Raw genomic sequence first — 26,942 nt, forward strand, 5'->3', positions numbered from 1 at the left:
ATTTGTTCCAAATTGGGAGTTCGGCCGTGCTGCTGAAACTCTCAAACATTTTGCCAAGCAGAAGGAAATTGTATCAAGTGATTAAAGGCTTATTTTTCTTGTAGGAAATAACAATTGGAAGACAACTTAATTTTTTTCATACCTTAAAAGGGGCATTTATCATTCAGTACATGCCCATATTAAGTAGTTTGGGATCATCCTGTGCCGCCTTCTTGAGCTTGTGGCATTGCAGGTTAAATCTTATTTCTTTTTAAATGGTCACAGATGTTATACATCATCCTTGAGCGCTGATAGTGAATGAATCTTCCTCTACTCTTGTGTTAGGATAGCCGTTAAAGAGCTTCTCGCAGATTAGATTTTAAAATCAGTATTGCTTGCACTCAAGTTTCTGGCGGTCTGTGCCAAACTGCCTTTGAGAAGGTTAACCTCTTTTGGTCTGTGATGGTCGGCTAGTAAATATTCCTACGAATATCCGCAGTAATGCTAAAAGCATTTCCCAGGCCTCTTAAGCAGGCTGAAAATGCCCCTTTTTTTCTGTTTGTAGCCGTTTTGATTTGAGTTCTTTTACGCCTTGGGTTGGGGGTTTTGGGGTTGTTCTCATTGGGAACCATACACAAATGCGTCCCCCTTTGAGGAACCGTGAGCAGGTCCCCGCCTACTCCTGGTTCCGCCTATGTGGAACGCTATGCCCAGAAAGAAATTGCCCCTCTCTTTAAGTCTGCTTTCTGCTAATTATATTTCATTCCTGTTACCGCAGCAATATTTTCTTCCAGTGGGAATGTACGCTATTTAGAGTTCCTCCTATAACTACAAACTCTTGCTCGTGGCGTGGTACCACAGCTGAGATGGCTCCTGTGGTTGCAGAAGCTGAGCGTGGATGCTACTGGATCACCCACTAGAGATCAGAACGTCTTTCCAATGTTTGCATGTAGCCGTGGAGTCCGCAGCTGAAAAAGAGAGTGATGTCTCAGATTGCTCAGAGGGAGATGCAGATTCACATCAAGTCAAAAGATCAAGGTAAAAAAAGAGGGGGGGTGGGACATCACCAGTGACACTCTCTTGCCGTATGTCTGTTGTCATTTATTAGGTGGAGTAGAAAAATAGGGCAGTCAAGAAAAACATATGAATGTGGTAGCGTGGTCCCAGAAGACTTCTTTTTGTGTGAAGTGAGAATAGATTAGTCTGATAAATTTGGTACGCTTACACGTTGATCAAATTTAACATAGATTACCCTGACAAATTTAAAACTGTTCATTATGCTCATAAGATGAAAGAATAATTCCAATTTTAAAGGCACGGTGCCTTTGGTAGGGATTGGAGCTTTGCCACGTTTACAAAAAAGGTCAAACTTGACATCTTCTCAAATTTGCTGAATACACAAATGAGGGGACTTCCCAGCGAAGGTTATGCCTTCAAGACCATTCAGCCACAGCCCAGCGGAGCTGACAGCAGCCCGGGTCATCGCGTTTTCAGTAGACGCTTCTGGTCGCCGATGGTACCGGCTGCACAAAGCTCTGTAGCTGTGTCCCATTTTGCGGGAATTTTGCCCTAAATTGATAAAGAAAAATATGACTGCAGCTGCTTGTTCGACACCAGAAGCTGTGACCTGGGCTTTGTTTCCTTATCTGAGCTGACGGAGAAGGATCCCCTGGATCTGTGTGTTTTGATTTCTACTGGGCGAGGCAATATGCCGTTGTCTGAAGTGACTGGCAGACTTTGCATCATACCGCACGTAGCTGGTCTTCCTCAAACCAGCAGCCTGCTGGCATGTATTAGGAGTACAAACGTCTTACCCTTTGAATTACGTAGATATGAGCGTAAACATATTTTTTTTATTATTATTATTATTTTTATTTTTTGCTACAATCCTAAAACCTGTACAAGCTCATGGAGTGGCTGTAATGCCCCGTCAGCTGGAAGAGACCCTGGAAGGACACTTGGGTGTGCGCAGGAGTCCTCAAGTATCTACCGCTAGCGTGGTGTCTTTTAACGAAGTCCAGTTTTGCTTTGGGAAGACCCAGCCTGTCTTGGGACTTACACCCCCTGCTCTGAAGCAACATAGCAGGAATACATTCCCAAATTCTCTCAGGTATTTTTATGGTTAACAGGCAAGTGCATGCAGTCAGTGACACCAGAGGAGTTACTGCGTGTTTCACGAAGGTGTGAGAACGAGTCAAACTGGCAAACGAGTGGGACAACAGGTTTGTTGACTGAAGACATGTCAATGCCCAATAGTGACATGCAGCTGTAGCGTTCACAGGGGGCATGTATTATTGCGTAAGTTAAACTTTAACCTCGTCTGCTGAAAAAAAAGGAGATTGTGGGTACTTCCCGCAAGCGGATGAGAAGATGGAATGCGTTTGCCAGCACCCACACTCCTTTACTCAAGTCTAACTAAAATGTGCCTCTGGCAGCAGAAAATTTGAAGGTGAGTTTTTTCTGAAGAAAAGGGTGTTCTTCACCACCAAGACTAGAAAATGTCTTTCTGAATGTACTCTTCCATTCATGAGTGTCCTGACTAACCCTAAAATAACTAATATTGTTCAGTGTATGCAATGGGAGAGTTGTCTTCCCGCAACTTCCCACAACAGTTACTCTTTTTTTTTTTTTTTTAATATTTGTATTTCTTGTGTGTCTTGCACCAAAACCTTCTCGGTTTCACTGTTGTCAGTGCATTTACTCCTGCTGAAGTGTGAGCCAGGCTGTGGTCTTCTGTTTCTCCCCAGAGGAATGCAGCTGGAGACTCCGTAACGTGTTTTCTAACAGCCCTGATGATATGCCCTCGGCTTTGGGAAGACCCTTCTCGTTACCAAGAATGTGGTGTTGCGGTTTAGTCTCAATACCTCACGCGGCCGCTGAACTTGTCAGCACCGGAGAGTTTTGTCTGTGTGTCCGGTGGGAATTGTAAGAATGAATGAAACTGTATGCAGCGTCTGCCCCCTGGGAATAGACCAGAAATCATACTTCCCCATGGCTCAGTCTAGTTTTCAATGCTTGCAATTAACCATTTGTTTTAATGAGAGAACTGTTTTAATGAGAGAACCATTTAAAAAAGGGTTAGTCTGTGAAAAAAGATAGTAGTATTTGAGTTACAGTCAACCATTATTAGAGAGTTTTGTCAATGATTGAACAGAGTTCAGAAGCCGTATGGCACGTGGCATTGCAACGAGCACTGCCTGACTCCCCAGCGATGGTATCGGGGAAACAAACTACTTAAGCCAATTTTTTGCGTTTGTTAACAAAGTGAGCAAGTCTGACTCCTGCTGTACCAACAACCTCCAACGTTGTTCTGTCTCCCTCAGCGTAAAGGAAACCTAACTCTGTCTGGACACGGTCGGAATATCCACCGGTATCATCAAGATGAGGGGCATCTGGCAGTACTTCTGGGTAATTAACACTAAGGTTTTCATCTGCAGTGTCAGATGGTGCCTGTGGTAAGTTACCCCCGTGAAGTTCAGGATGGTCGTGCAAGATGGGTTGAATGGCAGCATGGGCAACTTCGGGGCACGGACCAAAGAGTTTTTACGGATCTGAGGCAGTGTCCTGGTTCCGGCAAGGATGGGGTTAATTTCCAAGGAGCCGGCAGGGGAGGCACGTATTCCATACCACGTGACCCATGCCCCGCTATAAAAGGAGCTAGCCGGGGCGGGGGAGTCAGTCGCCACTCGGGGGCGGGTCGCGGCGGTGCGGGTCCGGTCGGTGCGCTTCGCGGCGGTACTGTAATCGCGTTCTTGTATTCCTTTACCGGTGTTATTGTTTTTCTTTCTTTCTTTTCTTTCTTTTTCCCTTTGTCTGTTCTGCTAAATTATAATATTTCAACCCACGAGTTTTGCCCTTTTCTGCTGATTTTTCCCACGGCTGTGGGAGTCGAGCGAGCGGCTGCGTGGTTCTCTGTTGCTGGCTGAGGCCAAACCACGACAGTCCTTTTTGGCGCCCAACGTGGGGCCCGAAGGGTTGTAATAACAACAGATCTGACCAGAGCTTGTTAAAACGGATTTCTTATATGTATTTCTCCTATTAGTTAAATAGTTGCCGGTTACAATGTTGCTTCGTTTGTTTACATGGCTGTGTTATGTAAATTCTTATATGCTGTATGTACTCCCTGTGATGCTGTTTGTTATCTCAGGGAGAGGGATCAGGACTATAATTTTGCTGTCCTGTGCAATATCAGCTTATGATATGGTAACATCACTATTCAAGTGGCTTTGTTGGGGTTTCTATGTAGTATTGCTGTCCTGTCCATACCTTGGTTCCCGTCTCTCAGAAGTTATCAATAATCACACCCAATCTATGGGAGAAACAGGGGGAGATACTTTCCCCAGCTCTTTTGCCTCCTTTTTCTCCTTTGGGCCAGGTGTAACACCTCTTGAGAATTTTGAATATCCTTGGGATGCTCAAACCAGCGTGTTCCTATTGCTATGTCTCCTGAATGTTTTTCAAGTCTTTTTTAGGGTAAAAAAGCTGTTTAAGACTACCACTCAGAAATCTGTCCCAAGGCCAGATAGTCAGGGGTGGCATGGGATGTGGGAGAACATGGGCAGATATCTAGAGAACTTCTCACCTCCAATGGTTTGGGACTTCACCCTTGAACAACTACAGGACCCTGATAAAGTAATAGAATATTTCAAAGGAAAATGCTGTGGCTATTCCAGAGAGGCACAACTTATGGCACTGTGTTGGGCCCTGGCCAGTATCTACCAAACACTGCTTAGTACTATGCAGGACCCTCAGGGGAAAGCCAGACCAGCAGACAAGGAGGCTACTCCAACCCCGGTGGCAGACAAGGAGCCTACTCCAACTCCGGTGGCAGACAATGAGGCTACTCTAACTCCAGTGGCAGGCACTGTGGCTACTCAAACCCTGGTGACAGGCAATGCAGCCACTCAAACCCCAGTGGCAGGCACTGCAGCTGAACTGGACAACCAACCTGTGCCAGTATCAGTTGCTCCTATACAGAAGAAGAAATACACCAAGAAATCAGTTCGCATAGTAAAGGATGATGATGAACCAGGGCCACTGAGGAACATCAAAACAACCAGCAGGTAGATCAGGCTGCTAAAATTGAAGTGGCTGAGGTGGATCTGGACTGGCAACGTAAGGGTGAACTATTCATAGCTCGGTGGGCCCACGATGCCTCAGGCCATCAAGGAAGAGATGCAACATATAGATGGGCTCGTGACCGAGGGGTGGACTTGACCATGGACACTATTGCACAGGTTATCCACGAATGTGAAACGTGTGCTGCCATTAAGCAAGCCAAGCGGTTAAAGCCTCTTTGGTACGGAGGACGATGGCTAAAATATAAATATGGGGAGGCCTGGCAGATTGATTATATCACACTCCCACAAACTCGCCAAGGCAAGCGCCACGTGCTCACAATGGTGGAAGCAACCACTGGATGGCTGGAAACATACCCTGTGCCCCATGCCACCGCCCGTAACACTATTCTGGGCCTTGAAAAGCAAATCCTATGGCGACATGGCACCCCAGAAAGAATTGAGTCGGACAACGGGACTCACTTCCGAAACAGCCTCATAGACACCTGGGCCAAAGAGCATGGCATTGAGTGGGTATATCATATTCCTTATCACGCACCAGCCTCGGGTAAGATAGAACGATATAATGGACTGCTAAAGACTACCCTGAGAGCCATGGGGGGTGGGACCTTCAAACATTGGGATACTCATTTAGCAAAAGCCACCTGGTTAGTTAACACTAGGGGATCTGCCAATCGAGCTGGCCCTGCCCAATCAAAACTTCCACGTACAGTAGAAGGGGATAAAGTCCCTGTAGTGCATATGAAGAATATGTTAGGAAAGACAGTCTGGGTTAGCCCTGCCTCAGGCAAAGGCAAACCCATCCGTGGGATTGCTTTTGCACAAGGACCCGGGTGCACTTGGTGGGTGATGCGAGAGGATGGGGAGGTCCGATGTGTACCTTATGGGGATTTGATTTTGGGTGAGAATAGCCAGTGAATAATTTTATGATGTAATAAAAACTGATCTCAGTATCTGGCGCCTAGCAATTTTCCTTGAGATCGACATCTTCAACCTGTGGACCGTGGGCATGGACTGTATTGCATTCCCCAGTCACGAGCTTCAAATACAGCACCCACCAGTTCAGCACTACACATCATCTTATGTGCCCTGAGAGACTGTTCTCACTGCTGGAGCCTACCGTCATGGACTACATGAGCTTAATGGACATTTTTAAGGGATGGCTCATAGACTATGGGAACTGAAAGATCTGGGCATGACATAGATGGTATGGAATAAGGGGTGGATAATGTCCTGGTTCCGGCAAGGATGGGGTTAATTTCCAAGGAGCCGGCAGGGGAGGCACGTATTCCATACCACGTGACCCATGCCCCGCTATAAAAGGAGCTAGCCGGGGCGGGGGAGTCAGTCGCCACTCGGGGGCGGGTCGCGGCGGTGCGGGTCCGGTCGGTGCGCTTCGCGGCGGTACTGTAATCGCGTTCTTGTATTCCTTTACCGGTGTTATTGTTTTTCTTTCTTTCTTTTCTTTCTTTTTCCCTTTGTCTGTTCTGCTAAATTATAATATTTCAACCCACGAGTTTTGCCCTTTTCTGCTGATTTTTCCCACGGCTGTGGGAGTCGTGCGAGCGGCTGCGTGGTTCTCTGTTGCTGGCTGAGGCCAAACCACGACAGGCAGCTAGGAAGTATTTCTTTTATATCATTATGAAATAGTAACTGTTAGCCATCACTGGAGCACAGCCACTGTGTATCTAATGTTTGGTGATGGGATAATTAATAGCCCAAGAGGTTGGGGAAAAGAAGCACAGAACACAGTCAAATCGGTGTGTTTTATCGTTCGGCAGCTTTCTGTGAAGGCGATTCTGTCAGGCGAGGAGAGTTGGATGATTGATCTCGACCCAGTAAAAGCAGAGCGGTGGTAGCTCCTGCCTGCCTGGAGTGGGAAGCAGTGCTAAATGCAGCCCTCTGGGAACTGGAAGCCGAGAGTTATGATGCTTTAAATCTCAGCTTTTGTAAATTAGGGAGTAGGGAGCTAAGTGCACGCGGAGGTTTTGAGAACTTGACCTTTGGACACTGCCCAGAGAGACAGTCTGGGGGAGCGATGCTGCAGCCGCCCGTGCTGGGTGTGGCGGAGGCAACTGGAATTATACGACTAAATAAAGGTACCCTGATTTATGCAACTTAGGTAACCTTAATCCATGGGGTTCCTGAACAGTAAGTATTAATATTAGCAATAAAAATATATTTAGCTTAAGCAAGAAAGTGGCAGCGGGATGTAAAAAGGCCGACAGCAAGAGGTGGTAGCAGTTCTGAACAAGTAAGGTGAGTTGGATAAAAATATTAGTTCCTAAATGGGAACACGGATAAAAGATGAGAGCTGCAAACATTTATTTCTCAGAAGAATTACTAATGGGCGTGAGGATCATCCTGATCATTTTCAGGTGCAGGTGTCTTAGATATATGTGTGTATATATATTTGCGCATATATATATATATATATATATAAAAAATATGCGTATATATATTTTATATACACATAAAGGGCCTATCACCATATTGATAAACATTCTTTGGAACCCTTCCTGGACATCAGAATGGAAATGAAGGATTCAGCTTCAGTTGCGGGGGGGGGGGGAGGACAACCATGTGAAATGTTGGTTGTAAAATTAACCTGTATGCAAAAATATTTTCTCCATCTCCTGCGATTTTCTCTATTGTTCCAAAGTATTAAGGTACTTGAGCAAAGATTTTGTTTGTAATAAAAGGGTGTTTTCAGAATTACAAGCAAGTCACTGAATTGATTTCGATTCATCCATATGTTTCGATTTCCATGCCCTAGCAGGGATCCAACGCTAAATTGTACCAGGAGTGAAAATATAGCGAAGGAAGCGGCGTGAATGGCAGAGTGGAGCACTGAAAAACAGGCATCAAAACTGAAACTTCTTCTGGAAATAGAATTGGAAAATATTTAGACTGCACTTTGCTCTGTGTGCTTAAGTAGTGGGCGCCAATAAAAATGCAGGCAAACAGAAGACTGCCTTATTTCTGACAATAGGAGCAGGAACAGATGGGTTTAACAGTTTTCAGCTAACTTAGAGGAGCCTTATTACGAAACTACAACAATTTGAGGAGAACAGGATTCTAAAGAAAACTGAATGAGTCATAACTAGACTTGCCAGATCTGTCTGGACCCAAGCTCTGGACGCCTGCTGGCTGCAGCGTACGCTGGATCAAGGACCCGCAGAGTGCCACCTGCAGGCGAAGGTCTTGTAGGTGGTACCTCTGTCTTTACCGGGCCATCGACAGAAGGACAAGTGCGGGGTGCTGCCCAGAACTTGGACTGGGGTGCAGGGAGCCCTCAGCCCTCTGGCTGCAACGGTCTTCTCCTGAACTCGATCCGTGGCTCCATCTTCCTTGGACTGGTACTTTTCCTAGTCAGATGCTTTGCAGGCGACCTGGAGCCCATGCTGCCCTGGCCAAATGGGACCGGTAAATCTCATTCCACAAAAGAAAAGATTTCTGTTAGAAACTAAAATGGGAACTGATCAAAACCCAAAGGGCCAACCTTCCAGTTCTGGAGGTATAACCAAAACTCTGGCGAGAGGCCAAACAGATTGAACTGAGCCGGTAACTCACAGGAATAAGGTGACGCGTATGTTGTCACAGTGATGTGGTCTTGACTTTGCGCTTGGCACTGAGCTCCACAATTGCCCACGGTACTGACGCATCTACAACTGTTACTGAAAATAGAGTGCAGAGGAGAGTAGATGGCTTGGTGCTGAGAAGTTCCCCTTCAAAAAGCAGTTGGATTTACCTTCTTGGGTCCTTACCCCCCGCCACCATCAGTCTTCTAAAGGTATCTCGGCAGACCTCCCAATGGCATGTTCCAGTGCCAAGACCCCTGGGAGTGTTAACCGCACCCAACTCAGCCTCGGTGCCCATTCATCGTCCTTTTTCTTGGGCCGCCAAGGGTGGCTACAAAGACTGTAGGCGAAGTCTTCGACTTAGAAAGAACCAGCAACTATTATACCCAAATTCTCAAGTTTTTGCTGGGAAAATTTCCTGTTTGCTGTTTACAGGTGCCAGTTAGGAGCTGGCTAGAGCCAGTTGCAGTTGCGTGGAGTAACACAGGAAATGTAAAAATAAATCCGTTTACCACAGATCAGAGCTCGTGTTTTGAGATACGTAATCATTAAGGATAACTGCCAAGAAAATCTATGCCTAAAAGTTCAGGATGAAGTCCCCTGTCCTGTGCTACTGATTTGCCTCATCATCAGGGTTTTACTGTTCTATATTTTATTAAGTGTTATCTGAAAACCTATTAAATACAGTTTCTTATTTGGTACCTTCTGTTCTTCTAGTACTAAGGCAATTCTGTGAGAGGTTCCACTTCTGGTAAATAACTCAGCTGTTATATACCTTCACATTTAATTCGGTTACAACACTTAATTTCTAAATGTCAAGTGAGTTCTGATGAATTGTTACTCTTCATTTTCTTGATTTGTTCTACAGCCTCTTCTGCTGGCATTTCAAGTTTAGACCTTTTTTCTTTTTTACTACTTTTTTTTTTTTTTAATTCTGCTATGGGAACCTCTTAAAGATTCTCTAGCAAATGCAGATGAAGAAGAATCACTTAACTTTCTCCTGTGATTTTATCTTTTCTAAGCACTATTTTTATACCTGTTCATCTGTTGGCTTTGCAGACTGTGTGGCAAGTTTTCCTGCTCTTGGTGTGTCTGAAGAAGGATTTATTATTAGCTTTTATGCCTCTTATGATTTGTTTCTCAAACTTTCTTGGCATGCTTTTCTGTTTTTTTCTTTTACATTTAACCTGCCAGAGCTTTTGTTCCTTTCTATTCTTTTCATCTGGCACAACTTCGGCTACTGGAATTTCGCTCTGAAGCGGTGGACAAAATGGGGACCGGTTGCTTTATCAGGATCCAGGTAGGGACTCCGTTAGTGGTACAGGTGCCCCCGGTGGGAGAAGGGTCCGGTTCCACTGACTCTTCTCATGGTTGCTTGAGGTTCTGGTCCTCCCCAGCACCCAAACGAATGCGTACGGCAGCACTACCCCACCGGAGCGCATCCCCTGCCCAATGCAACTCCTACCTATAGTGCTCTCAACCGCTCCCTTCCCGCCCCCCTCGTTGCCGCAGAGCGGTGACTAATGAGTCTGACAACCGATAGACAGCATGTGCCATTTCTATCCCCCTGTTTCACAGCCAATTTATTTCCAAACAGCACGGTTAACTTACCAAACCCCCAAAGTAAACAGGTGAATTTTGGAATGGTGCAATCCCTGCTATGGGAATAAATAATTTAAGTGTAGTAGTTTTCAGATTGAGGAAAAGTTTATAAACATCTTCTGAGGTTAGAAAAGCAGTTGAGTAAGTACAAACCAGTCAAAATTATCCCTCTCCTCATATGGAAACTTTCTGCCACTCCTATATTTGACCGCCATATAACCCTGGAAATAATAAGGAAAAGATCCAAAAACATGGGCATCTTTGCTGATTGTTTTATTGGACAAAAGAAACCAGAAGTCTTTGCTTATATGTGCACCTATAAAAGTGAAACATGTTTAAAAAGGGAATGTTTTCCACCACTTGGAAAGAGAGAAGCTCTGGAAGAGAGGGCTGATGTCAAATATTTTTCTACTCTGGATTCATCAGCAGGGTTCTGGCAGGTGCCCTTACAAAAATAGTGCACATATTTGTGAACATTTGAACATCCCCGTGGAGAGATGGCATTTCCACAGACTTGTTTGGGTTTGCTTAAAACCTGAAGTGTTTTAATGGAAAATGCAGAATATACTTGATGCCACGGAGGGCGATCTTTTGCTCTGGATAAAAACAAAAGCGAATTGCCTCAGCAGACTAAAAGGAGAAAGGATGCTTGACTAAGTCTAGAAAGGAAAAAAAAAAAAAAAAGAAAAAAGAAAACCCACCCAAAATGTAAATGCTATGGGATGGAAATAAGGTACCCGGGAGAGGAGGAAGCAGAGGTGAAGCTTTACGAGCACGGATGCCCCAGCAGACAGGGAACGCTGCCGGGGGAACCTGGAAGGGTGGAACCGCTGTCAGCTGCGCTAACGTGCAGCCTGATGCTGCTGTGCCAGATGTGCCCGGTGTGTACACTGCGGAGTACGGGTTAGTAAAGAACTTGAGAAACTGCAAAAAGACACTGCAGTCTGGAGGCATTTAAGCATAAATTAAACGGGCCCTGTGTATTTCTATGGGAGTTTTTAGTACATACTTCTAACTATCTGGTCATAATTGGAGACCAATGGTTTCGGTATCCCGGGCACTTGCAAAGACTGAATGTTGGCTTGTTCAAAGAGCAAAACAGACTTTCGTCTTGGTCCAGGGTGTTAAGAGTTTTAGGCCTTTATTTATGGAAGGTCATCCTCAGGACAAGAGGTAACGGGCACAAACTTGAGTATAGGAAGTTCCACCTAAACATGAGGAGGAACTTCTTTACCTTGAGGGTGGCAGAGCACTGTCACAGTCTGCCCAGGGAGGTGGTGGAGTCTCCATCTCTGGAGACATTCAAAACCCGCCTGGATGCGTTCCTGGGCAACCTGCTCTAAGGTGGCCCTGCTCTGGCAGGGGGGTTGGACTAGATGATCTCCAGAGGTCCCTTCCAACCCTATGATTCTATGATCCTTAGCTGAAAGCGGCCATAAAGGATTTACGCTTGTTATTAAAGGGGGCTGGTAAGCATCTTGTCACAAGATTAGAGCGCATTGTTTTCAACCACCCAGTCTAGACCTTTTGTCAAAAAATGCAGGGGAGAAACGCCGGCAGCCTTGCTGATGTACGTGTCAGTCTTATAAAATAAACAGAACCAAACTAAAATGTCTCTCTAGTCTCAGGCAAAATATGAATTGCAGCTACCAGAGCTATGCTCGAGGATGAGATTCAACAATAAATAAATAAAACAAAGTGAAAGTATTAATGTTGTCCGGGGCATCATGTTCTTGCTACTCACACCAGCTCAAGGGGAGGCTGTGAGTTGTCAAGGAGATCTTTTGCCTTTAGTTACAGGATGATCTATACACTTTCTACAGGAAAATAGCTTTAATGCTGGTCCTTATAGGATTGAAAAATCAAGAAGAATGTTGTAGACTGTTGCAAATGAATAGTAATATGAAGAGACCTGCTGAGAGTTGTCGTATGCACCAAAACTGCTGTGAAAGACTGTTTTCCCTGGGAAAGTTATAAAAAGCTTTTCGTTTGTTTGCTTACCTTACTTTTGTTGGGGAGAAAAAAAAAAACCTGAACGATGCTGAAGCATTCTTCCAAGAACATTCCTCTTTTTTTTTTTTTTTTTTTTTTTTTTGCCTCAGGCAGCCTTCCTAGACCTTCCTAGAAAACGCCACAGCTAAAGAGGTGATTGTGAACATCAAACCTGATCTCACTAAAGGAACTATACCTGGAACGGTTTTCTCTTACAGCAGATGCAGTTCACTGGAGACAGGTTTAAGCTGTTTGGGTTTCAGTGTACATAGTGCTAGATCCTACTAGTCCTCTTTTAATGGGATGATTAAGATGTTTTCAAAGCAGTAAAGTGGAGTCAGATACCAGTCCGTGTTTAGTGGTGTTACATTTCAGAACGCACCCAGTGGCGCCTGCATTTCCCACTGATTACTTTGCTCCTAAAAGAAAACGTGCTGTTAGAAACCAGTATCAGAGTGACCACAGACCTGTAAAGACGGTTACATCTGTAAGACGTAGCGTTAGATAAGGTAAAATGAAAACTTTAAATTATGTGGTCTGTCTAGAAGGGTACTGTGAGAACATCTGCTATGACAGTAAAAGGCCACTCTGCTCGTTGATCTTGGGAAGCAGTCATCTCCTCAGCGTTAGTCATCCCAAAGGAATGCGTGCTTCAGGTGGGTGACATCCCTGTACAGGAGGGAAGGGAGGGATGCTCTGTTGGCTCTTTTTCCCCTGGATATCTCACACAGGTGGTAACTGTACCATATGGAGACAACTCAGCCCCAAGAGACAGCAGCACAGCAGGAACTGTCACCCTTTCTCCTTCCGAATAACCGCAGTGTGACCTGCAAATCGACACAACGTGCGGAGACACCTCAGAGCCTCTACGTTCACAGCACATTTTAGTTAGCACTGGTGATGTTTTTAAAATTACACATTACATTAATTTTCACTGTTAATTCTTGCTTGTGTTGTGTTTGGCTAGGAAAGGAAAATATGTGTGGAACTGTGCTTTTGAGCTTCTGGCCGGAGCCATCTGGAAGAGGTTATCGCATCGTTCGTGTTATGAGATGGCAATTACAGTTCAGACACTGAATGAAGCAGACCTGAGACCTCACCCATCTTTGAAAAAGGAGAGGTAACCCTCCCCAAACATGGGATTCTGTCCTGGGAGGTGGAAGAAACAAGCCCTTCTCCTTTTCAGGCAGAATTAAGGTTTGAGACCAAGTTTCCCATGTGCTTAGCACTATTCATGTGGCAGGAGAGCGAAAGGTGTGTAGTTCAAATCACTGCCTGTCATGTGCTATATCAACACGTGACAGTATCAAAAGCTTGTTTATTTGGCAGTCCCCAAGAACACTAAGCTCAATTTCCACAGTCAGGCGAAAGGTCAGCTTGGGAACCTCATGGAGCTTAGGTGCTACCGAAATGCAATCGTTCCTGCAAGTGCCCAGCGGTTGTGCTCTAAGGGTGTTACCAGTTTTGCTGGTAGAAAACTTGGTTCCATAAGGTTTGGTAGGAGCAAAATGGATGTTTTAAGCATCTAAAGTTTGGATATAGGCCACTAAAGTATCAGCAATCGGCAAAGTCCTTCAGTAAATTCAGGTCCATATGGCTGTGTAGAAGATGCCTAAGACTTGTCGCATTCAATGACTTTTGGCTCGTGTGCCTATCGCCGTACAGACCTTTGTGATTTGACTCTGCTCCCACAGTGTGACAATGTCCTTGAGAATGCTCAGAGAGCGTGAACTTTAACAAATGAGAAGAACATCTCAGAAGGGTGTTTGGCAGCTAATAGTTCTGGAGAAGAGCAAGTATACTTTCAGGTAGAATTAAAAAAGGGGACGAAGTGTTGTAAATATTAGTAGATGAGGACTCGTTTTTGTGAAGCAGACTTTTTGTTCAGCAGTGCTGAGTGTAGTTAACTCTTACTGAGTTCCCTGACCTAAATACAGCTTTTCTCTTAGCATTCAGAAGCTGATAGATGATGTTCTCCAGTGCTGAGAGTCTCTGCTAACCGAGGGTTGTGCGTTATCTGCAGGAGCATGGCGTAATTCATACATTTGGTCTTCTCATCCAAGGAGGGTAGAGTTAAGATTACACGACATAGCTTGTGCCCCTTATGATTATATGTTACACGATTTTTGAAATCCAAGGCTCAAACATAATTAGCACTACAGCTCCAACCCCAGCTATGCACAACGCAATCTTGTAAGAACAGACTCAGTTACTTAAGAGAGCCCCATTGTGTACTGTGGACTGTTCTGCACCTCCTCATGAAGACAAAGAGAATATCAACGTAATCTAAACAAACCAGTGGATTTTATAACATGGGGGAATAGTTGAGACCTTTGAAGTGAGAGTGCTGCTGGACCTGAAGTGTAGCCACCATCCCAAGCATAAATGTTGAAGGTGTCAGCAGATGGTGTTGAAAGATATGTTGTATTGTCCATGTTTTTATAGGGTGAACAAAAGAGTTTTTATGTACCTCAAACATCTTCCTTTATGCAACTCTTCATCTCAAAGGGAATGGTGGGAAGGGTGTGGCTGAATCCCATTATTTCATGGCTGATGGTAGTTACAGAAAGGTGCTGCAGAAATTCTGCTTAACCATAACATCAAATCCTTTTATTTAGGAAAAACAAAGTCACCGCACTGTAAATTAGCTCAAGTTGTGGTTTGGTACACTTTTTATACGCTGTTTTTTATGCACTCCAGCTGTCAGATGGAGACAGGAGGAATCAAAATATTCGCACTGTATCCCTTCTTAAGGGAGCCCCTCAGGTGGTCAGGTCTGGATTCATCTCCTGCCTCCAGCACTGGAGCACCTCAGCCAGCTGGCTGATGCATCAAAATGCTTTAGTCTGAGGCAACTCTTTGGGAGCCAACTGGTGCTGCGCTTGTGCGGTGATTCTGGCACACGTACAATGATTTTGCCGTGTGATGGTGAGAGAAATGCAGTGGATCAGCAAGTGGAGTATCAACGAGCAAGCTCTTCACCCCCACGAATGGATGTTCAGAGCACCTGAGCCGTTTCTCGTAGTTTCAGTAGACCTCCACACACCTAACATACAGTCAACACTGCCACTTTCAGACTTGTTAGCTCTCCGGGTCTCTGAGTGTGTTGGGAAACACCAGACTCAGGGAGGAATGAGAGTACTCGCTGTTAACCTTTTGCCACAATGCAGATGTGCCCAGTCTTTGCTTTCTGTCTCTTGCCTCTTTGCTGACCCATGACAAAACCTTCCTCCACGACACGCCCAGCGAGCTTCTTCAGAAGTCTCTCTTGTGAGTTTTTGTTAAGCTTTTGGGACATCTACTTAAAATGGGTTGATTGGTTCTTATTTATCTGCAAATGCATTGAGACTGCTGGAATAATTCTAGAAGAGCGTTTCATTTTCCGTGCAATGCAAATGATGTAAGCACGTCACCAAGAGACAAACTGTCAGAAATGGTACGGAGCATCTGCTGCTGTCATTTTTTTAAAAGTAATTTGGACAATTACAGCCAGTTAGTGAGGTACAGAGCTCTTGCACTTCCCATTGGCACCGATATAACCTGTGGGTGCTGAGCAACCCTGAGACGGCTCAGCCTTTGTATCTAGAGCTGGGTGTCCATGCTTAGAGGCCAGTTTTCTGAATATCTCTTAGAACAACTCTGTTTCTCATTCTGTTACAGAGAGACGTAGGATAGATTTTAATCTTCTCGGTCATTTCATGTTCCTTTGGAATAAAGGGTTTCCTCAGATGGAAGACTCCACAGACATTCAAAGTATTCATTTTATGAATTCATTTTATGTCCATGTCTGTGTTTAATTTCAGTGTTCTCTGGATCTTTGCAGCATCTGATTGCTTACCTCTCACATCTCGTAAATGTTCTGCTCGACCTACTAAAGCTCTGCCTGTGGCAAAGTTGCAAAACACCTGAAAAAGTACTTTATTTCCTTCCTCTTCAATCATAACGGGAGATCTGCAAGATATGTCTTTCCTAAGAAATATTTCCTTTCGCAAACCGCTCCCTTAAGTGTGGGGTCAGTTTAAAAAGGGGCAGTGTTTGCCGACAAGCCATTTGTTTTCCTTTGAGCGTTTAATTTGTTTATTCCTGTTTTCAAATAATCCCCCAGCAATACCGTTCCTGTAGCTGCGATCGTCATGAATTCACCTCCCAGAGGGTCAGACCTTTCATCAGTACGCCATTGGCACGACGCAGCAAGTGTTGCATATTCATCGTCCGAGACACCGGCTAGAGGGCCTCCAAAAAGCCTGACTTTTTTTTTTTTCTTTTTTTTTTTTTTTTTGTTCTCAGAGCAAGGAAAACAATCCCTTCCCTTCTCTGGTCCCTTGTTAAGGCTTTCTGTCCAATAACGGTGCTCTCTGCTCTGAGGCACAGTTAACTGTGAAGTTTGCAGCGGGAGAGGCTTTCCTTCAAGCTGTTAGTGTTTTATCCTGGCAGGCTCCTCGAGGTTGTTGTGAGGAGTCTAGCCAGTTGGTGAGCTTTGTAATCTAAACCAGCTGTCCCAGGCTGAGGCCCCCATTTGCATTGTTTAACATACTTAGAAAATGAAGTGTTCATTTTTAACATTCCTCCTCCAATTGGTTTAATGCTGAATTACAGAAGAGAACTAAGCAAAACCAGGTGCTTTCTCTGTATTCTCTCCAGTGTCTGAGGAGGTACAGACGGCTCCCGATCTTCTCCATTACTTGCTATTTCATTCTTTGGACTATAAATGACGGAGGAACCGAAGTGCTAGCAGAGGGTAATGTTTGGAAAAACTTTCTAGTTATTCAGCAGCACAGACTCTGGTTTTTTTCCACCTTTCCCCAACGGTTTTGGACATGCAAGGATTAAAAAGGTAAGTGGCGTGCGTGAAACTTCTTTACTAACTGAAGGGAAACCTACTTGTGGAAAATATCTGTGGCAGGGATTCCGTATGCCAATCCACTTGCTAAAGCCATTTGCAAAGAGAACGGGATCTCAGCGGTCAGAGGTGGGGAAAGACGATCTGTCTGTTATTAAAGCTGTGCCGTCTCTGACGCGTTCCTTCTTGATCTGCGCTTATACTCTGCGCTTTAGGAACCCCGGCATCCGCGGGAGAGCTGAACCGCGACAGCAAACGGTCCCACTGGCTACAGTGATTGATTTGAGGCTAATTAGTTACTCTTGCAGAAGTTAATTGCTACTTTAAAATATTTTGCCTGCTGGGCAAGCTACTGCGACCAGCTGACTATAGTGTTGATAGGTTGTGCTGCGTGTCTGGTAATAACCCTTGAGGGGATTTGAGATCTAAAGTAACGAGCCAGTCGAGAGGGTGGTTGCAGGCAGAGCACGTATGAGGCAGTAAGGTCACCCCCCCTCCCCCCCCAAGAGGAAAGAATATATCATCTTCTAACAACGGAAACTAAAGACTGTCTAGAAACGTATGAGTCTTGTCTGACCGGTTTTATAGGGGATTTTGTTAGCGTGCGCTGCTCTGCAGTACGGCGGAGCGTAGCCCAGTTGCTACGTACCTTAGCGTTCAGCTATAACCTGCTGTGTTTCCTTCTAGCGCTGTTCTTGCTCTACGCAAAGTGAGCCTGCAGCCTTTATGCCAGTGCATGCTCTAAAATCTCTTCAAAAAGATTTGAGGGACCAACAAACGAAGTGCGAGCCTAAATGGACAGCCTTCTGCTTTGAATGCTTTGCATCCAACCCTAAGGAAAAGTCTGTGCAGGATTTGCCTTTCCTTGTCACTCAAAAGCTGCCAACGAGCACGATCTGTCTCCGCTGCACTGTGAACAACCATTTTAGGGTTTATGTTTACTTTTCGGAGCTTGTGCCTGTCTCCTCGTTTAAAACAAATTTGTTCAAATGTGTCCATCACTGTTTGCGTGTGGTTTTGCCTGATGCCTTTGTAGGTCTTGTTCAGCAGCTCAGTTTGCACTGGAAATCAGAGACGGCTCTCAGAGAGAAAGTTGGCAGCTTGCTTGGGTAGCAGAACTAAGGCTACCTAAAATATCCCTCGCTTCCTGTACTGGTTTTATGGGAATATATTGTATACAATTGCCATTCAGTGCTAGAATCCAAGATAAGCAAGATGTGGATTTAATTGTATTGAGAAGAAATTTTATATAAAGCAGCAGCAAAGCGCTGAAATCCATAGTACATAGGAAAAAAGTAATTTCTTATTGTCCTTTCCTGGTTTTCTCTCTGTTAGTAAATAGTTGGGGGTGGGAGCTTCGCTGACCAGAATTTTGAGGCTCCAGGTAAGGAGTTCCAAATACAGCCACAGAGGTCTGTTAGTGAGGGCTCCTCCTCTTCCAGTTGCAGCGAAGAGAGCCAGTAGGTCCCACTAAGATGCTATAACTGGGGAAGGCTCCGCTGAAGATAGCAGCTTCTAGTAGCTGATGACCTGGCACAGCGTGTCTCCTTGCAGAGCAACGTATTACTCAAGACTGAGTAAAGGGACAGGATCTGGCCCCAAGAAAATGGATTCATCTCAAAGAGAGTCTCCTGGGGACGAAATGCGGTTTAGCGGTTAGAGTAACTGGCTTAGATCCAGGACCTCCTGCATGACATGTCTGCAGCCCTGCCAACGCGTTGCACTGTGAGCTCAGGCAGGGCCTGTGCTTTGGTTTACCCATCTGTAAAATGTGCATAACGTGCAAGAAAGACTTCGCTATTCTCAAAAGAAAGGTGCCAGAGAGGGGCAGAAATGCTTCATTGAGTATTGCGCACTTGTTCATTAAGCAGCTGCTGCGTGGGGTGTCATAAAAAACCAGATCAGTTAACAAACACGTTCGGTCTTATTATGATCCCTGTTGCATAAAACCATAGTAAAATGAGATCTGAATCTGGCCCACAGTTTTATTACTCCCTCGCCAGGGGCCAGATTCCAGATTCCTGTTAGCCCACCTCTGTGGAATACACCAAAGTGTCACTAGAAGTTAATTTGTCCGCGTGTGTTTGATTCTATATACTGAGCCTGGATATCAGAAGGTTTTCAGCCTATTTTCTATGCACATTACAGGATACTGACTGCTTTCACACTGGCCGTCTGCCTTTCAAGCCCTGGAAAAGCACAGGTGAGAGGTGCACACAGACATCTATGTGCTGTTTTGTACCGGAGCGCTGTATGGCATGCGAAGTAACTGGCTAGCAGGTGAAGAGGAAGCTCTGTGGTCTGGGGTTTACATGGAAAGGAAGCTGTGTGGTCTAAGGGTTTAGAGGGGAGAACTTGGAGCCAGCGGGATTCTGGAGTCGAACGGGGACTGAGCTGATCGACTCATCCTTGCCAGCTCAGCGAAATATCCCTGTAGAAACCTGGACCTCACTGAAAACCCGATTCTGCCTCTGAACGGAACGCTTCTGGAAAAGGCAATAAGAACAGGGGCAGTTCAGTTCTGCAGCGGGGAACATCCATGTTTGGAAAATTTATTCGTATAAATAGGTATTTTCTGTGCAGAGCAGGATCTTTCTTAAGACTGTTTAATTTTGGGCTGTGATCCTGAATGACTGTATCCTAGTTTTCATTTTAATTTATGCCCCAAACCATTTTTATTCAAGAGGCAGGGCTTTTGAGGGTGGATGGAAGTAAAGCAGTCCAGTTCTTGAAATAGCAGAAGCATTAGTTCTTTGTGTTCTTGGGCTCCACTTGGACTTTAAATTAGGAAAAACAGTTCCCAAAGGCATGTTAAGTTTGAATTCCTAGTTGATAATCCAGATATACTCAGTGTCCAGAGCTGTGTTTCTAAATAGCTTTGCCAAAAGACTCTCAAATGCAGTTGTTTTTTTTCTATTACGTTGAAAATTTCCTGCGCATGGCATGCTTATTGATATTTTTGTGAGCATTGGATCTGTATGGGAAATGCTTTTCATGACCCTGGAGAATTTCTGAGATGTCCTTAAGGATTTGTTTTTATAATTTAAAAAATATTGTTGCTATTGCTATTTTTATAAAAACATCTTGAACCATGAATTGATTTTGAAGTCTAAGCAAAAAGCAACTCGAAACCAAGATGCTAGCAACAAATTCTTTCTGAAGATATTGAAACTGGTCATTTCAACAGTATCGGAATCTTTTCTAGAATAAAGTTCTAGAAAGTTGTTGAAACCAGTTCTACAGTAGTTTCGGTGCTTCTGAATCATCATTTACTATCCAAAAGAAAATCATTTTGTTAAAAACTCTCTTAACCTTTCCTGCTAACCTAGGTGTAGTGCATGCACCACAGCACGGAAAAGAGAACAAAAAGTAGAGTACGTACATTCTTTCAAACACGAGGCTGATTACACGTTCTCCCATCAGAATATCTTGGCTTTCCACAACATGGAAAGTTCCTGCAGTGGCCCACTTCTCCTGGCTTATCCATCTCACCCCTTGTCTCTCATCTACAACTTATGTTTCCAAACATGAACCAAGTCCTTTACTCTTCCATTGATTTCTTCCACAAAGTCCAAAAGTAAGTGTCTTTATCACTTAGCAACAAAAAAAAAAGGAAGAACCTTGAGCACACTCCAACCCTCTGCCCTCTGGTTACTTCAGTGGTTCCTGTTCTCTGGATATCTCTTGCTTATATTCCTTACTATAACCTATGAACTGTGCTTGTGAAAACTGCTTGGCCTGCTGCTAAATACTTGGAGGCCCAGTCAAAAAATAAGGAGAGCAGGGAATCATTTTAATGGGCTTTGATACAATCATTGACAGGACTGTCACTGTTTTAGAACTGCTGAGGGTCGCTCAAGTGCTGAAGACTCCAGGTTGCAGCACGGGTAAAGACCGGTACCATAGGATAGGAAGGAACAAGTAACCTTGCAAGCCTAGAGCAGGTGTCAAGTAAAGATTTATCCTCTAAAAATCAAGAGGTTTGGTGTAAAGTAAAAGCCTTTTACTTTTATTAAGCTTGTTGTGTTCTAACTATGGCTTCAATTCAGTCAGATGGCCAACACGTTGAGACATATGTATTGAATCGTCTATATGTGGCATTTCAGAGCCTGTTAGAGAAGTTAACCTGTACCTTTTAACTGAGCCCCTCTGTTCTGGCAAGAACAAGGCCCAAAAAAAGAAGAATGTACATCTGTGTTAACAACTGATGTGGAGCCCATGGCACATTACGTGTTGGTTGCCCCTGCGGAGATGAACAGCCTGACACCATCACCACCTGAGGGGACCACCTTCTAGTTAAGGGGCTGGCATATGTGCTGAGGTCTCAGGTTCATTCATCCCCTGCTGACTGTCCTTTGGGGAAGGGACTTCATTTTGGTGTACTGTATAGTGCTGAACAATTGTACTAAGCATAATAATCCAGATGAGCATTTGACTCTGCAACCCTCTCATTTCACAGTCACTGAGTGTCCTTTGTTTTCTCATTTTAGCAACAATGCACTAATGGGTTTGACCTGGACCGTGCCTCTGGGCAATGCTTAGGTAGGACTTTAATTAAATCGATACATTTAAATTGGGGTTCAGAAATCCTGACTTTATTTAGTTAACATTGTGCTGCTGTTAGTATGTTTTAGTTGAAAAGTTCTTGCTGTGTGACAAATATGTGTGTTTGTGTATATGCATATACAAAAATATATATGTATATATAAATACGTGTGTGTGTTTACATAGCACAAGTATATACCGATCTTTGACACTGTTGAGATACTAATTGGCCGTCAGTGCTTCTCAAATAGCTGTGATACATTGAGATGAGTTTGGGAGCTCAATCTAGTTGCCAAATGACAAAGGCTGTTTACCCTCCTCTTTCTCTTCCAGACTATTTACTCTCTTTGTTGGCAGCCTCCACCTGGAGGCTCAGATAAAGTCTACCACTGCTCAGGGTTGAAACTCCCAAGTGAACTGTTGAGGCAATACAGGGAAACACGTGCTTTGCCCTATAGCATCTTTATGTCAATGGCATTCAGTCTCCAGGGCAGCATCTTCTGCGTGCATTAGACTCGCTCAAACAGTCAGGGACAAACCAGCAACCAATTGCTTGCCCTGTCATAGCAACCTACTGCTTCTGTGCTCCGAGAACCGGGTGAATGCTCAGTTTGGCTAAACCATTTGTATCTTTCTAAATTCGATTCAGCAACAATCCCAAGCAGAGTGAGAAAGAGGCCTGAACCACGCCCCCCAGACCTGAACATCCCTAACTTTTTCTGTGGGAGGGAGCTCGGGAGTTCCAAACCGGGGTCCAAGTTTCACAGCTGGGCAAACCAAACCACTAGTGTTTGAAATCCTGATCTGCATGTTGTGGTTTGGACAGGCCCTGTAGCAGGAACAGGCAGTAGCATGCTGTAGCCATGTGTAAATCAGTGTTTAAACCGAACATTTATAGAATAACAAAGCAGGCTTTCCCCTCTCCCTCTACCCTCTAGTAGTGAAGTAAAACAAGTAGAACACAGGATATGTTGAATACATGGGATGTTTCCTGGTTTAGTATGATCTGACTTCAAAGTGAGGCTCCACAAGGAAGGATTAGCTTTTCTGTTTGACGATACTATCAAATTTTTTAGCAAAGTCTTGAGAAAAACATGTTAACTATTTTTTGGACAGGTCCCATTAAGAAGCAGTCACTCCTTTACTTTTGCAATTTCCTTCCAGATATTGATGAATGTCGGACTATTCCTGAGGCCTGCAGAGGAGATATGGTGTGTGTCAACCAGAATGGTGGCTATTTATGCGTACCCCGAACAAACCCAGTGTATCGGTCACCATATCTGAACCCTTATTCAAATATTTATCCACCGCCCCCAGCACCAGGCCCTGTTCCTAACTACCCCACTGTTACAAGACCTCTGATCTGCCGATTTGGTTACCAGTTGGACGAAAACAATCAGTGTGCTGGTAAGTACTAGAAATCTTTATTCTATGTTTTTATTTATATTAAATCACAGAATCACGGTATCACGGAGTTTTCAGAGTTGGAAGGGACCTCTAGAGATCATCTCGTCCAACTCCCCAAAGCTCGTCCGACATTGGAGAAACAATTGTCCTGCAATTGTCCTTTAGTTATTGTGTCACTCAAGCCCCGTCTTTTGAAGTTTGGCTACATTTTTTTAAAGGATGTGAGCTCTACATTTCATATGGCCATTATTCAACGCAAGCTAAGATATGATTTAGTCCTATTTAATCAGGAAATCCACTTTTATGAGAGAAGTAATGTCTTTATGAGATAAACTACCATCTGATGGCAGGTGATTTGCCAGCGCATCGAAGTCATGCCTTTTATGTTTATGATTCTGTCCTTGAGAGAGAAGATGGATGGCCCTCCATTTGAAGCATTAGGTGGGGACTGAGGAAACCTTGATTCGGTTCTTGGCAGCATGTGACCTTGTTCAGATTCCCAGATCTCAGTCTTCCTCCTTTAAATGGTATAAATAAGAGTTGTTTCCTCCCGTGCTTTGCGTTCTTCACTTACACTGTGAGCCCTTAGGAGCACAAACGTTGCTTATCTACAGGGTGGTACACAACTTTTAGCACTACCATTACTATAGACTTCAGCTGAGACTGGAAATCCCTTGATCCAGGCTCTACGCAAACACACAGGGAAAGAATTGCTGCTCCAGCAGAGTATTGACATCGTCTTAGTGCCTTGATATTCCCCAATCTCCAATGCAAAAAACAAATAACCTTATGAAAAAATTATTGTGTTGGTAGTTTTTCTACTTTTGCATCTTTTGCTAGCTTCTGATTCCACTTACTTCATTTCATACTCTGTTTAACTTAGATATAAGCTCCTCCTGTATTACTCAAATTTAAGGGAGGTTTAGATTATATGCCTTTGGTTTACTTGCTTTTGATAACGTCATGTTATGAAGGAATGGAGAGAAAATTTCTGAACTAAATTAAAGTAAATTCCACTAGCCAAAATATTTTTTTTAATGCCAACTTGGAATCAAAATAGCAGGATCAAACTGATCGTTGACAGCTGCTGAGGGTAAATGCTGGAGATGTAGCCCACAGGTCTACCACAAGGTTAATCTATAACCACTACTTATTGCTGTGTCTCAGTTGTCCTAATGGTAAAGTGAGATTTTTATCTGTTTTTATATGTAGCTAATTGTCTGAAGGTTTTTATTAAGACCTTTTTTGAAATAGGGCTGGTCTTTGACAAGAAAAAAAAGCCCAAACTACAGAAGATATGAGCTTTCAATAGAGAATTTTGCCTGTCTGTAGACTAAGGAACTGCATTTAACTCAGAGCATATCTTTTTTTGAATGCTGCTACAGAACAACACAAAAGCTAAAGCTGACTTGTCTTTCAGGCTTGTTCTGCCCTATTGTCCGAAATTTCTGGCAGGACTTGGTTTCAGATGATGTACTTTGTTTGGTCCCCTAGTGAGGAGACAATGATGCTTCATGGGAGCTGTAAGAGTCTAGATTTAAATTCAGCTACTTTGGGGAGAATTTTTCTGTATCTGAATCATTGCCATCATTATGTTCGAAGGTGGGAAAAATGTATTTTCTAACTAGCCCCCGTAGTAATACATACTGGAAAATTAAAAAAAAAACAAACAGTTTTTTTAATGAGGAGTTTTGAAATCCTGGGATAACTGATGAGTTTGCTGTAAAAATAAACACGTGTACTATCCAGTCCTTTGAAAATTGCAACCAGTCCTTCTGCTCTTAGCAAATTAATCAACCTCAGTTATTTTATCTACTGATTTGTAAGCTGCCAGGAGTGTTTTCATTTTGGTAACTTTGATGTAGATGAAGCAGGAAATGGGGCAGTTAGTGGAAAAGAAGTGCTGAAATCAAAGGGGAAATGAAAGCTCTATATTTTACTCTCTCTGGCCTGCTGCACACAAGCTGTACTAATCAAAACAGGTGGATTTTGCAACCTTTTACATTGGACCTTCCAACCTGCAAAGAGCATATATGTTCCTACCCACGCTGGCAGAAATGTGAGGAGTAATGCTTTCTTCAGTCAGGGCTGTTCACTTCTGTCACTTTAACTTTCAAATATGGGAATTTGATTGTGAGGGAAAGTTTGGTGAATAGAGACATTACCAAGAATAGATGGGAAAGGACCGACTAGCATTTGAGTTCCAGGGTTAGCTGGAAGCAGTTTTTGAAAGTCTACATGAGGTTTGAATTTGGGCAGATGATGGATCATATTTGTGTTAGAGGAAGAAAAACAAAACTTAAAGAAAACAAGACCTGTCAGACCAAAGGGGTCTCTGCTGAGGGTAGATTTCATTTTTCATTTAGTGAAATCCTCTGGAGACGTTCACTGTATTGATATAGTATTTATTTTTGTGTCCATGTGCCCTAGGATGGAAAGTGCAGACACCCAGGGAAGTGATATGACTACATGTCTCACTGCAGTGGTGGTAGGAAGGACTGATCCCCTGTTTCCAGGAGTTCTGGTGCAGCTAACAGGGGTGATGTTCAGCCTTGTGCTTGAAGGCCTCGGAGATGAGGCACCAGGGAACCTTGACAGGGTCCTCAGAAACCACCACCATTTCGCTCGGGTCATTCAAGAAAGTCTGAATTGTATGAGTCATGGCTCCATCTTATTTTAAGTTAATTATAAGCATTGCATCATGTTAATAGTATTTCAGTTGCTCTGTGCTTCCCTGCTTGTCAGCATTCAGCATGGTCTTAGGATACGAAGCCCTTCAAGGGTTAATTTTGTGGTGGAATGGTTGAAAAGAGTAAACTGGAATCTATTTTGCTCAGTAGCTGAGGCACTATATAACTTACAGGTTTGTTATGTTGGTGTTCTGGCACCGCCTTCCAGCACCTTCTTTCCAAATAAAATTAGTCACAGGTAATTCCATTAGAGATAATGAGACTTTTTGCTATTGACTTCAGGAGAACCAGAGCTATTCTAATGCCAATGTTTCTGAGAAATCTCCAATTTTTAACAGAGTCCACATTTTTGTCTGGTCAGATATGGGGTTACAGGTCTGGGCCACATTTTCTATAGCTAGGCCAACAGAAATCTTTACTTTCTCTTTGAATTCCAGTCAAAACAGCTTATTAAACACAGCAACCTTCCCTGGGAGATTTGCAGCCTCAGCTTTGAAGTGCTGAGCTTGTTCAAGAGACTTACAAAGTGAAGCAGGATAAAAATTTTATCTGAAAGCTGTATGAGACTTAACAAGCTCTTTTTTTTTTTTTTTTTTTTTTTTTTTTTTTATCCCCCCTTTTGCTAGAGCTGACAGGAACGTAGGAAGGCTGTGAGAGGGTCTCTCTGTCTCAGGCTGGCATCTGTCCTGCCTGCTGAGGCTCCACGTTCCCTGGCTCTCAGAGGAATGTGCACCCCGGGTGGTTTGAATAATATTCCCCCTCATGGGGGCTCGCATATTCCAACGCTGCAAAAAAAAGAAATACAAGCTATTCTTCTTCCTTTCAAGCTTTTTTGGCCTCATCCTTTCTGACCTGGATGGTCATAGACTGGGGTTATGTGCCCACGCTCCTCCCCCATCCTGTTCACCACTCAGTCCTAACAAGACTCTTTTATCTCCAGATCTCATCCTTCGCGAAAACAAAATCTTTCCTGGCACATGGGCCTCTCAAAGACACCCATCGGTGACCACTTTGCCCACTCCAGTGCCCTCTGCGTGGTGCAGAAGTAGCTGTAGCCGTTTGGGGCAACAGGCAGAGACATATTTTAATGATAATTACCTTTTAAATCTTCTGTGAGTTTGATTCCTGATACATGATATTTTTACCCCTGGAGGTGCTGAATGCTTTGTGTCTTGTATGTATAAATGTACTGTGTTTTCAACAGCACGAAGTCTGTGTAAACTCATTC

At 43.9% G+C, this 26,942-nt stretch overlaps 1 protein-coding gene and 1 long non-coding RNA gene across 2 annotated transcripts in view; both read left to right on the forward strand.

Moving 5' to 3' along the window:
* The first annotated feature begins 13,338 nt into the window (after positions 1 to 13,338).
* Positions 13,339 to 19,240, forward strand: LOC309673458. The gene is made up of 3 exons (XR_014269318.1): positions 13,339 to 13,352; positions 16,874 to 17,066; positions 19,221 to 19,240. It is a non-coding gene; the product is annotated as an uncharacterized lncRNA (long non-coding RNA).
* Positions 19,241 to 22,781: 3,541 nt separating this feature from the next.
* The window catches only part of FBLN5 (fibulin 5), a 44,638-nt gene continuing 40,477 nt past the window's right edge, over positions 22,782 to 26,942 (forward strand). Inside the window, exon 1 of the mRNA XM_082485228.1 lies at positions 22,782 to 23,024. Within this exon, the coding sequence (XP_082341354.1) occupies positions 22,826 to 23,024 (199 nt within the window). The 5' untranslated portion in view covers positions 22,782 to 22,825. The remainder of the gene's footprint in view (positions 23,025 to 26,942) is intronic.

The sequence above is a fragment of the Vanellus vanellus genome (genome assembly GCF_965231255.1).
Source record: "Vanellus vanellus genome assembly, chromosome: 6".
Taxonomy (NCBI): Eukaryota; Metazoa; Chordata; class Aves; order Charadriiformes; family Charadriidae; genus Vanellus; species Vanellus vanellus.